The 13,116-nt window shown below is 39.5% G+C and overlaps 1 protein-coding gene and 1 pseudogene across 1 annotated transcript; both read left to right on the top strand.

The window, feature by feature from the left end:
* The first annotated feature begins 28 nt into the window (after window positions 1-28).
* On the top strand, window positions 29-2,526 carry LOC110062891 (uncharacterized; annotated as a pseudogene).
* Window positions 2,527-7,738: 5,212 nt separating this feature from the next.
* On the top strand, window positions 7,739-10,652 carry LOC149103505 (uncharacterized). Its single transcript, XM_089272670.1, has 6 exons — window positions 7,739-7,864; window positions 8,018-8,101; window positions 8,740-8,916; window positions 9,254-9,349; window positions 9,691-9,889; window positions 10,289-10,652. Exons 1-6 carry the CDS (start codon window positions 7,862-7,864, stop codon window positions 10,429-10,431), a joined length of 702 nt encoding a protein of 233 aa, XP_089128796.1. The 5' UTR covers window positions 7,739-7,861; the 3' UTR covers window positions 10,432-10,652.
* Window positions 10,653-13,116: the final 2,464 nt, after the last annotated feature.

A 13,116-nucleotide genomic window follows, 5' to 3' on the forward strand; every position in this document is an offset into this window, starting at 1 on the left:
TATGTAATGCAGCATTGGTGGGTAAAATATGGTGTACAATCTTGAACTGAAACATCGAGAGTTGAATATCTTTAGTGGCCTTGAAAGGCATCATGTACGTTTGATGAAAAAACCATTTTTCTATCAGTTAAACTCAGCTGGGTGTTTGATTTAAGGGTCCATACGGGCACATATTCTCTAACAAATCATGTTGGATCTAAAAACCAATGTTATGAGTGTTATAGTTTTATGTTGAGTTGTCAGACGTAAACTGGAATTAATGTAGTAACATTTGTTTGGAAATAATTACCTTGGAGCTTGACAACAATAAAAAGGTATGGATCTCCAGAGAAATGATCCTGTTGATTTTTACTAATTCACAGAAACTGATTCATGCACTGAGTTCATCTTGGGAAATTTATAGAAATTTCCAACAATATTTCATGTGTTTTAGCTGTTCCCAAAAATTCCTAGATATTCCAAACACATTTTTTAAAACAGTCTGGGAAATAATAGGAGTTCCAAGGAATTCCCAATAATTCCCAGTCATACTTTTCACTATTCCCAAATATTCCCAGAAATTCCAAGGTCTTGGATTAAGCATAATTTGCATGGCTTGGAATAACTTGGAATTCCTAGGAATTCCCAATATTTCCCAGTCATACTTCCACTATTCCCAAATATTCCCAGAAATTCCAAGGTCTTGGATAAAGCATAATTTGCATGTCTTAGAATAACTTGGAATTCCTAAGAATTCCTAGGAATTCCCAGGAATTCCTAGGAATTCCCAGACTACTGGAATTTATTTCGCAGGGGATGCATACCACACTGTTTTCTTAATAAAATTAATGTTGATTTTTAAGATCATGAAGAAAAAGTTAATTAATTCAAAGCCAGTGGAAACATTTCATCACATCAGCCTTTTACTGCCCTTGGGGAAACTAAAGTTTGGCATCCAAGGTGAGGTCTCTAATTTTAATTTCCATAACAAAATGTCTACAAAGTGCAGTTTATGACATTTTTATCTTTGCTCTTTTTAAGTCCATACCAAATGAGAGACCCAGCCTTGTGCAGCCCACGCTGAACAAAATTGATGTGGAGGCTCTGAATTAAGGGAGATCTTAAAAAATTTGAGGAGCACTATCCTGTGGGAGTCTCAAGAGCATGGGCTCACTGGCTCCAGGATATTGACAAACTTTTGGAGCTGCCTAATCACTCGCAGTGGCCTTTAGAAATTCTTAAAAGGTGTCTCAAAGTACAGAGGCCAGCAAATGAAGATTTAAATCACCATTCCTGATCATTTGCAAGCCATGCGTGACAAAGAAACAGTTGAGACTCAACAGGTGTGTTTCTTGGTTTATGGCAAGTGGTGCTTAGTATATGTATTATAAGTATGAGACACTAAATTGGCAGATGGGTACAGCTTACAGTGTACATGCAGCTTACAGATTTTTGAGGTGTAAAGTATATTAATGGAAATTTAAAGCTAGGACTGAGCATTTGTTACGAAAAAAAACCCAATAAAACATCCACATTACATACATCTCCACAGGTGTACTTGTACTAATGAAAATCATTTAAAACTTGTATTTAGTGTCCAGATCATTATAATTTTCTCCATCCATGGAATCCCTAACCATAAAATATGCTGATGCAACCCATTTAACTAAGCAGTGTGGTTTTTGATTTGTCAGATCTACACTGCACTGGACGATACAGGCCATCACGAGAGCGGGAAAACCCAGTCGAAGCTGTGGATGACTGCTTGGAGAACATTGAGGAGGGAAAGTTTGTGGCAGTCCACCTGGTCAATTACCATAAAGTGCCGGTAATTGGAAAAGTTCTTGAAGTGAATGAAGTACTGGAAAGGATCTTTTAAGGGGAAGTGGAGTCCACAAGACGTGCCCAGAAGGTGGACTCCATAGGTTGATGAGCTCCCCAGAACTTGTATCATCTTATGTTCATTTTCCTTAACTGAGGACAGCAAACTGTTACCGTCTACCAGAAAGCATCTCCAAGAGGAGTACGCCAAATTAAAAGAGAAAGAATAGAATTGCTTGTAATATTAGAAGAACACTACAGTACATTACAAAACAATTTTACCCACACTCTTCTCCTTTGAGCATGGTTAAACTGGTTGTGTAACTGGAGTGTCAATGAACTGGTAGCCCACTCAAAAAGTTGGATTGAAGATGTAAAAACGTGTTGGGCAAAGCTAGAATTACATGGTTCCAAAGGTTATATTACGAAACTTGCATTGATCACAGCAATCACAGCATGAATAGCAAAAACTTAAAAAATGTACATAATCGTTAATAAGTAATAGTTATTTAAACAAAATAAAGAAGAAAACGAGTTTGGAAAGTAACACCTTTCTGGTGTTCTTTAGAGGATCAGAAATTCTGAACCTTTTGTAGTGTTCTTTGGGGGTTCAGAAATTCTGAATCGTTTTCTATGGAGGAACCTCTCGAGGCAAGAAATTCAAAAAAAATCATTTGGTTTCTTATGAGTGGCCATTAAGTTGTTATCAAGTTTGCATCTCCTGATCTGTCCTCTTCTAGCTAGCATAAACAGTAGCTGTACCTTAAATATTTTAAATTAGGTCAATGAAACGGTTTTTCTTGTTATTTAATACTGTATTTTTTCCCTCTTATTTTATTAGTTAATTTCTGATTTCGTATAGTTTCGTAATTCGGCTATTAAGGCATGGCCTGCCTAGATTAGCCTTTGGTAGTTGCGGACTTGCCCTTTTTTGTAAAATAAATTAATTTGAAAATGATTAAGTGTATAGAGTGTATAGAGTGTACTGCAGTTCAAATAAAGAATAGGAAATTGCTTGAAAGAATTTTTTCATTCCTTGCAAACAGGGAAACTTTTCGTCTGACTTTTAACACCACTTAAAGATTCAGAGTATACTGCAAAAATCGTCTTTGGAATTAAGTGGCAATCATGGATTTCCGTCTAAACTCTACGTTTCACTTTAGGCCAATTTTGCACTCATTTCTAACGGAACTTCCAAGAATGCAACGTAAAAATAACTATTCTCCGAGAAAGGTTTCTATTTTACACCGAAAAAGCAGCCATTTTTGAGGTGATTCTTAGCATTTGCTCTGAATTTTATCAAATTGGAACACCACATTTTAGTCTGGAATCTTAGCCAATCGATCTCGTCTGCAATTGTTGCAAAGATTTGCCAGTCTAAAAAAGCAGACTTTCTTTCGCTGTTTCATGGTTTAAACTATATAGTCTACAGGTCTCAATGCCGCAATGCACTTTTAGAAGTTCTTTCACTTTTAAATCAGCTCTTCCAAATCAAAGGTTTTTAATCAAAGCAGCAAAACTTGATACGATAGTCACTAGCATCTGGATATTTTTATTTATTTTTATCACACGACGGGCCTTGAAGCATCTCCTTGCTGTTTTCAGTAGCCGCAGCTATGCCACACACATCTCCAGCGGCAACCATGTCTCCACCCCCAGGGGTACTAGTAGCGATAATGACAATAACGGTAGCAATAATAATGGCAAGACCAACGCTTTCCACCTGCAACGTAAGTGAATAAGTCACTCAGTTACCCAATCTGTCCCTTAGCTAGCCAGCCAGGGAGGGAGATTGGGAGGAAGTGAGGGAGGGAGGGAGGGAGGGAGGGAGGGAGAGGCGCATGGGGAGAGATAAGTACGAGAAGAAGTCTGATATTTTGAACTACTGTTGATACACGACATCCGCCCAATTACTTGCTCTATTTACGTTTATTTCTGACTACAGCATTCAGGTATCCAGAAGAGCCGAGAGAATCAGAATCGTGGCTTATTAAAAGGCTGTCCAGTGCTCTTTTTTTTGTGTCGACGACCGCACTTGCGGGTGATAACTCAGTTCCTGTTTCTGTTGTCTCAAGTAAGCAAAACAGTGTCGCAACATATTTCCGGTTAGTATCCGGTTGGTTTCCGGTTAGTATCATGGCCACTACGTAAAGGAGCATAAAGAGCACGGAAAAAACTGCGAACACTCTAACCTAGCCTGACAAAACAGCCCTCCTTTGCTCCTCGCTCGGAGTGACACGCCACTCGGAGCAAGAAGAGAAGAAGGACGGCTGTTCTCGCAGGCAAACCCTAACCTAGCTAAAATTGCTAACACACTCAGCGGCCGTCGACCGCAGCCTTGCTTCCCGCTTAACATCAACAAGGGGGCCATGGGGTAGGAGAGACCAAGAGCGGGAAAGGCAAGTTTATGTTGGGACATTCGTGCGACATTTTTGACCATGCGAAAGTAAAATGATCCACTAAAGTGGACTTTATGAGACCTTGTCACGGTGGCCTTTCTTTCGTATTTGATAGACAGTCGTAAGCAGGGAACGAATAGCGTTCACCTCCAACTCGGCTTTACACCATTAGATTGTTCCTAAGACCATCTATGCTTTCATGCGCCTAAAATAAACTGCAGAAATAAGCGGTGTTATATATCTCCCACGTTATGGACAGTTCACGGTAAGTTAGCGGATTTTTCACGTCCATGAGATACCCTTTGAGCGACGACATATTTTACAGTTTAGATGTATCCCCTAAATGACGTTGTTTGCTATTTACAGTGTAATATTAAGCCGCTTATTTATACGATCAAAGGGTTGCAGCAATATGATCATTGCTAAAGGAAGTACTTATGCCGGGTCACATGTACAAGGTCGCCTTTCGTGAACGTATGACATGTTGCAGAAAAAGTAATCTAGGAAAACTTAGGGACACATCAAAAGTTACGCGACCTGTGCGTTCCTTCATTTATAACCACAGCCACTTATTTCTGGCCCAGATAAGTTTTTTGCTCTTTTGCTTGTTTCTAGGAACTCTTCCAGGGCCGTCATTTAGAGTTATTGGGCATGCACAGTGCCAACATAGCTGAAGGAGGGTCATGAATACCGGTTACCAGAATAGTAAAGCCCAAACAATGGGAAAATCAGTCTAATTTTAGCCGTCAATTATCTAATCCGTAATACCCTTGTTTGAGTTTAGTTACGTAATCTGTCACCAATTTTCCCGGCACATGGGCAGTACTATGATTGCTGAGGAGAGTTGAAGAGCTGATTTTAGATGACTTGGAGGCCACGTTTGAAAATTAGACCAAATACACCAAATTAAAATGTTGCACGAAGTTGTAATGCCAGCATGGATATGACAAATAGGCCCCATAATAATCATCTGGATCTCCACAGTCATGCTGCGCGAACAAAGTTTTAAATGTTAATTAAAATGTTGCAACTTAATGTAAAATATTTAGTGTATCATGCGAGGAAGCTGAAATATAGACAGAACGCAACAAACTGACTGATTTAATTCCTAAATCGGAAGGTATTTCTTTTTAGAGCAGTAACGAACTAGTCATTTCTTTGTATCTACATTCCTGCCGGCTATAAGCCAGGGGTGGGGTGGGGGTGAAAGGAAGGGTACTCAGTAAAGTAACGGGGATGATCAGTGAGAAGAGGACTGTGGAGAGGCGCATGGGGAGAGATAAGGGCGAGACGAAGTCTGACATTTCGGACTACTGTTGATACACGGCATCAACCCAGTTACTTGTTCTAGTATTTACGTTAATTATTTCCGACTACAGCATTCAGGTATCCAGAATAGCCGAGAGAATCGTGGCTCAAAGGCCGTCCGATGCTTTTTTGCGTGTGTCGACGATCGCACTTGCGAGTGATAGCTTCCTGTTTTTGTTTTCTCAAGTAAGCAAAACAGTGTCACAACATATTTCCGGTTAGTATCCGGTTGGCTTCCGGATAGTATCATGGTCACTACATAAAGGAGCATAAAGAGCACGGGAAACATACGCTAACCTAGACTGAAAAAAACAGCCTTCCTTCTTTACTCCTCGCTCGAAATGAAACGCCACTCGGAGCGGGAAACGAAGAAGGACGGCTGTGTTCGCAGGCTAACCCTAACCTAGCTGAAATTGCTAACACACCCAGCGGCCGTCGACATAGCCTTGCTTCCCGCATAACATCAACTAGGGGGCCGTGGGGAAAGAAGAGATCAAGAGCGGGAAGGGCAAGTTTATTTTAGGACATTCGTACGACATTTTTAACCACGCGAAAGTAAAATGATCCACTAATGTTGACTTTATGCGACCTTGTCACGGTAGCCTTTCTTTCGGATTTGATAGACAGTTGTAAGCAGGGAACGAATAACGTTTACCAACTCGGCTTTACACCATTAGAAAGTTCGTAAGGCCATCTATGCTTTTGTGTGCCCAAAACAAACTGCAAAATGAGCAGTGTTTTAACTCTCCCTTTATTGACAGTTCTCGGTAAGTTAGCGGATTTTTCACGTCCATGAGATACCCTTTGAGCGACGACATATTTTTGCAGTTTAGATGTATCCCCCAAATGACGTTGTTTGCTATTTACAGTGTAATATTAAGCCGCTTATTTATACGATCAAAGGGTTGCAGCAATATGATCATTGCTAAAGGAAGTGCTTATGCCGGGTCACAAGGTCACCTTTGGTGAACGTATCACATGTTGCAACAAAAGTAACCTAGAAAAACTTAAGGGCACATCAAAAGTTACGCGACCTGTGCGCGCTTTTCAATTTATAACCACATCCTCTTATTTCTGGCTCAGATATGTTTTTTGCTCTTTTGGTTGTTTCCAGGAATTCTCCCAGGAACGCAATTTAGAGTTATTGGGCATGCGCACTGCCACCATAGCTGAAGGATGGACATGAACTTCGGTTAACAGAATAATGTGTCCAAACAATGGGAAAGTCAGTCTAGTTTTAGCCGTCAATCATGTAATCTTTAATAACCCTAATTGAGTTTAGTTACATAATCTGGCAGCAATTTCCGCAGCACATGCGCAAGACTACGATTGCTGAAGAGAGTTGAAGAGTTGATTTTAGGTGACTTTGAAGTCACTTTTGGAGAATTAGACCAAATGCATCCAATTAAAATGTTGCACGTTGTTGAAAATCTATTGCGAGCAGTGCGGATGGATATAATTTTTACCAGTCTGTTGTGATCTTTGCACCAAGTTGTAATGCCATCATGGACATGACATATAGGCCCTGTAATAACTTTCGGATTTCCGGATGTTTTTTCATACTTATTAAGAGAGGGGTAGGGTAACAGCACGTATGGTTATGAGCATGTTCTGTAGCGCCGTAGCTGAAGGAAGTGCTGGTGCGAGGTCATAAATATGACCTGTGTTGTAGAGCTGAAACAATATAATGACTGGATAATCACTTCAGTTGCAGCAACAGATAATCTCTTGGTTGCAGGAGTAAAATATCATATAATCCGCAACATCCCCCTTTTGAGTTTGGTTCGGTCGAGTGATCATACAATCTGGATAGTCAGGTAGATATATTTGCACACATGCGCAATAATATGATTGCTGAAGCGGGTTGAACAGCTTATTCTAGGACACTGTGAGGCCATGTTTGTTGATTATACGCATTACAAAGTGAATTTTCCAGTTACCAGGCATTCTGTCATGATCTTTGCACCAAAGTGTATTACCATTGCCAATTTCAGGTCCAATAATAAGTTTCAGTTACCCCATATTTTTCAAAGTACTTATTTAGAGACGGGTAAGGTGGATCCCGGAACTGCAATCGGAACAGCACTTAGAGATATTGAACACGCGTAGTAGCACCATAGCTGAAGGAAGTGCTAGTACGAGGTCATAAAGGTTGTAATATTGCAGCTGAAACATTGGCAAAGTCAATCCACACAACAGGTGTAAAATTTCATGTAATTGGTAATATCAAGTGAAAGGTTGATAGTATAAAAAAGGTGCGTTTATGAATTTGCATCCATTCTCATTGGAGAAAGGTTCAAGTCCTCTGCCACAAGAAGAACGAAGCACGGTCGCTATTCTGTTACAAGAGAAAAATGGTGAGTTTAGCTTTTAATTTGACAATTTTCCTATTCGCTACTAAGGAAATTTAACACATGTTCTAGTCAGAAAAATACCAGAAATCTAGAGAGCTTGCTTTTCCTCAGAAGCCGGATAAATCTCTTACATATTTTGTTTTTTTCCTTCACCAGGAGTTTAAAGTGTTCGTTCTGTGTTTTTCCGTCCTTGTTGCTGCTACATCTGCAGCGACTGTCTGTAAATGTGGAGACAAAGAGGTAAATAAAAGTAACGCCTTTAAAATTGAGTACTTCATTGTAATTGCTATGCGTTTCGTTATGTGTAGTAGAACTGATTTAAAGTTTAATTTGTCGCCGGTCTTACCCTCAAAAGAAAGTTAGCTTCCAAAAGGGAAAGGATTTCGAGGCTGCATTCCAACACCTCTTGCCGCGAAATACGATACAGAAAAGGCGACGATTAAATCAGTGGACAATTAATCTTGGCCATGATCAATAAACTGCCAACTGATCAGCTTACATGGACCAAAGTAATGCATAATTAACAAGTTTATTTACGTTTTGCGCATCTTGACTGAAAAGTTTATCCTAACCGCAGTAAATATCATGTTCGTCGTTTGTAATCCGTGCCGATCGTTTCCAACCTAAACCATCCTTGTTTCTTTATGGTTTATTATTATCTCTTTGGTGTTTTTCTACCTTAGTAAGCTATTAGTTTCAGGTTTCCTTCAATTGCAAGCTAATTTTGTACGTGGCCATAATAACTTAAAATATACCGTGACTGAGCTCCTTTGGTGTGAAATTCCCCTCGGAGGCTTATCGTTGAAAAGTGGGACTAAACGCCGGCTACATTGTATTGAAAGATCGGATAGTTACCCTGATACGTTTTTATTCTTCAGATTATGCAGGATCCCGCACGTAATCCAGTGTCCAAATACACATTGAAGATGAACAAAGACGGCAAGGATTATGACGAACAGGTTGAAGTTGATACTGAGAAAGAAACAGAGACTTTCCACGTGCCAAAGACTTCACCCGATGATGAAGCAGGAGATATCGTCTATGACTTTAAGAAGGTTATAACATGATTACACTGTTCATACACTATATTACATATACTACGGGTTATTCTAGTGTACATGTCGGTCGACCGCAGAAAGTTTCTTGTGCTACAAGACAGTGTGATCTCTCTTGTGTCTCTGAGTGTGTAAATTATATGATCTGTCTTGAAACGGCGGATATGAAAATATATAGAGCCAAGTTCGTAATGAACAGCCTATACGCACTTCGGGAAACTGGTTTCCTTATGTCAACTTAAACCTTAAGCCCACTTTCGGCTTATTAGTCACTTAGCTTTAATTGAAGAGCTGTTGTAGAACTGCTAAGCAAATCACGTGTGACCTTGTTTTGCAGAATTTGACGATGATCCATCTGCCAGCGACCAATTCCTGCTTTTTGAGAGATTCAATCGATGATGTTCCTAAGCCAGGCAACTTAAAGAAACTACTGGTAACTTCACGTTTCTTTTCGTTAGTTTGAACCATGGCAGCATTGGAAATGAAACAAATATACATTTCCCAAACTCAATCTCCCTAATTTGTACATTTACTGATTTCAACCCGTTCCTTTATAGCTAATGTCAAGTAAGGAAATAAATTATATGGAATCTATTAGCTAAAACTGACAAAACTGGGCTTTAATGTCTTGAACATTGTTTATGAATAGGTAAAAAAAAAAGTCTTTGGGCTTCTCAAACCATACGAAAGTCTGGCTCTAAGCTAGCTAGCATTTTATAGATCACTTTCATAGAATGAAGAATTTCCCCTTTTCATATATTACTTTCTTCCTAGGGAGATAAAGGTGGACGGGTTGAGATACCAAGACAACAAACTGAAGTGAAGCTCAAAGTTGTCGGAACTCTAGAAGACCGTTCTGAACTGAGTGATGAAATGGCAGATCTGTGTGAGAAACTTCCCATTTACGTCGTTGTCGAGGGGGAGGTGGATTCAACTACCGCTGTACAACCCAGGAAAACAGAGCTCGCGAAACGTAAGTGAACACAATCGAGAAACCGTGGTGGGAGTCATTATCTGTCACAGTGTATTAATTAATTAATTAATTAATTAATTAATTATTAAACTAATTAATTAAAAAATTGGTTAAATAATCATCGATTTACATCACTTAGTGTGTGATCTGTCACACAGCACGTGAACCTGACGGGGGTAAATCGAATCTTTTTTCTCCTTCGTTAGGAGTGTAATTTCCTGTTTTATTTTTGTTATTTTGGTACATTATGATAATTTGCATCATGTTGCAACTCAGATAAGTATATAGTCCCTTTGTGATCAGCGAAGTTTTGGGACGACTCAAAGTAAAGTAGAGTCTTACAAGCGCCTGAAATTCACACTCTAAAAAAAAATTCCCTCTTGTTTCTTGTCTGTTTAGGTTCCAAACGTGGTATGATACGGAAATGGATATGTGAACTACTGTGTCGCTATGTGTTGAAAAAGATCTGCGATATGTTTAAGTGCTATAATGTGTTGGAGAAAATCTGCCGTACTCTCTGTCGGTGGGTCCTGCGTGGATAAAGCTTCCTTTGGCTGCCTTTACCGAGCAATTTATGTTAAGTTTTCGCTAATACTGATATATTATTCTTTGCTTCGTAGAGACTACAATTAGCTTTTTTTAAAATTTGTCTGTTGTCATAGAAGGACAAAAAAGCTAGAGCAAGTTTCACAGTTAAAATCACTGATTAACACTGTAAGAGATTTAATTAAGCCAAGCAAGTAAAGCCATTTAGTTTACCACAGTCTTGACTTGGCTCTCTATTATTACTTGGGCATAGCCCACTGACCCACTATCAGTCTGAAGACCCAAACCGATTCCACCTAATGATCAATCGACCGGCCATTATTTTTCTTCCTGAAGTTTACAGATTTGTATTCAGGCAACAATGGTTTACGGCAAGAAAAGCAACTCGCGCTAGGACTAGAGTGTGGGGTCTTTATGAAAGGGGTTTTGAACGTGCGTTAAACTGTACTGTACAAGAAATACTGTAACCCAAACGAAAGGTCAGCGCCTTTTGAAGTCCTGCAGATAAAAACCCGCGACGGTTAAAAACTAAATTCCAAGAGGGCGTTCATTCGTACTAACAATTCATTCATTCACCTTTTACAGCTGCCTTAATTAAGTCAAAAACGTCCTAAACTTGTACAAGAATGGCCTCAGGATGCAAGGGAAAAAGGCCATGACGACCTCTAGCCACTGAAGAAAAATGTTCTTTAATAGTTGCCAATTTTGTTTTTTGCAACCTGACGAGACTGCCATCCATAGGTGCGAAGCCTTTAGAAAAAACCTTGCTTTTGTCGAAAGGAAGGTGCCAAATAAATTTGGCTACACGCGAAAATTATTTTAAAGAAATCACAGAATAAAAAGGGAGTAGTTCGGCCGACACTAACCTTTTCAGTCATTCAACTGCTTCTGAGTTACTTTGTCTTAATTATATCTGTAACAAATTCAGTGAGTTTGGGATACAGTGAAAAACATGTATAAGCGAAAAAATTTCTTTGGCGCATGAAGGAAATATAATTGTTTGAAAATTTAATCTTGTGTGAAGGGCCGAGGGTCCTTGAGTGTGACAACTTTTTTTGTCCATTCCGGAGCATAAACTTTATGAAATGGTGACTAAGGACAATTGGTCACTTTCATTTCTGAAAACACAGTCATCCATAAACTTTATTTAAACTCGAATTTTTGAGTTTTTGTCCTCCTCTAGGCGACGCTAATTGTAACTTATATATCAAAAGCAGTGTATTTCGTAAGACAAATGCGTCTAGCCAGTGCTTTGAACTTCTGATCTGTACTGCTGCATTACGCTCAGAAGGCGCCCCTCGCAGTTTCACCGCTCGCCTCTTCTCGTTGGTCAGCGTTTCTTCCCTCGCCGATCTTCGAGCAAACGAGAGACTGCTTGCAATCTACATCACGCAATTTTAGGTAACGCTCCGGGGTTTATAGTTCTTGCTTAGCGCGATATTTAGTAACGCAACCATCGGGGATTCCCCTGTTGCATGGCAAAGATCTCAAGAAGAAGTGTTTTTCCGGGCCTATTCAGTCGGCATTTCTGAGAAATGACAAGCTAGAAAAATACTCACGCCTTTTTTAACGAATTAAAAGCTGAGAGACATGTTTAGGGCTTCGGAAGTTAATAAAGACGGATGGACTAAAAATTTCTTAACAAAAGCCAAACTCTTTTACGGATAAAACCCGCAGAATTCGACTTTGCGAGGCTTTATAGTTAATTTGCGATTTTTCAATACACCACTCGCAGGCGTTCTTTCCAGCCGTGTCAATAGATTGCGTTCGTTACGCGTTTTTGGCTCTGATTCAAAGTTGAAAAAACCGTGCATGTAAGGGTATATTGTTTTTTTTTTCGCTGTGAACTTTTAAAAAATCTTCCTCTCAAACTTCAGACTCAAGAGAGAGCAACATATTATTTGATTAAAAAAAGGTAAATTCATTACAGAAACTTTCCCTTTCAGCGACGTTAGCTTAAATTTTATGTTTTTTGAAATAAGTTGTCGCAGTTTTCTAAAGGGGATGTGTCTTTGACATTCATTTCAGACCATTTAATAGTTTTTTTTTGAGTCACAAAATAGTCAGTGATCATAATTCTGTGGCATCTCATCCCCAATTGCAAAGAAAATGTTCATTTTTCATAAATGTCTTAAACTGTGTCACTCCGCCGTCTCTATTGCTTATACGGGCGCTTGAGTTAGGGTGTCTGGAAAACCCGAATAGCGAATAGCGAATAGTCGCGAATAGCGAATAGCGAATAGTCCCGAATAGTGCGAATAGTCTCGAATAGTCCGAATAGTGGCGAACAGTCGCGAAAAGTGGCGAATAGCGACGAATAGTCGTCAATAGTCACCGCTTTAGATCTAATATCCACCGTTAATTAATTATCCAAATAAGCAACAGAATTTCAGTGAGTTTATTACCTTTTCTTCTCCAGACTCAGGCTAGTAGGCTGTCCATCGCCGACATTAAGAAAACAGAAAACACAAGGATAACCTAATAAAGACGTATTTACGCTTTTGCAGCGGTTAAAACAGAAGAAATTAGGTTTAGAAACACCTTTTGTCCTGATAAGCGTCTGTGCTTTTTAGCGGAAAAATCCCATCCTAAGTTGCTACGAGGTTAACTGTGAGATACTGGGTACCCTATTTGTTACTGTTTGCCAGTATTTGCCACTATTCGCCACTATTCGAGACTGT

The sequence above is a fragment of the Orbicella faveolata genome, unplaced genomic scaffold (genome assembly GCF_042242905.1).
Source record: "Orbicella faveolata isolate gen_17 unplaced genomic scaffold, um_ofav_v1 contig_35, whole genome shotgun sequence".
Classification (NCBI taxonomy): Eukaryota; Metazoa; Cnidaria; class Anthozoa; order Scleractinia; family Merulinidae; genus Orbicella; species Orbicella faveolata.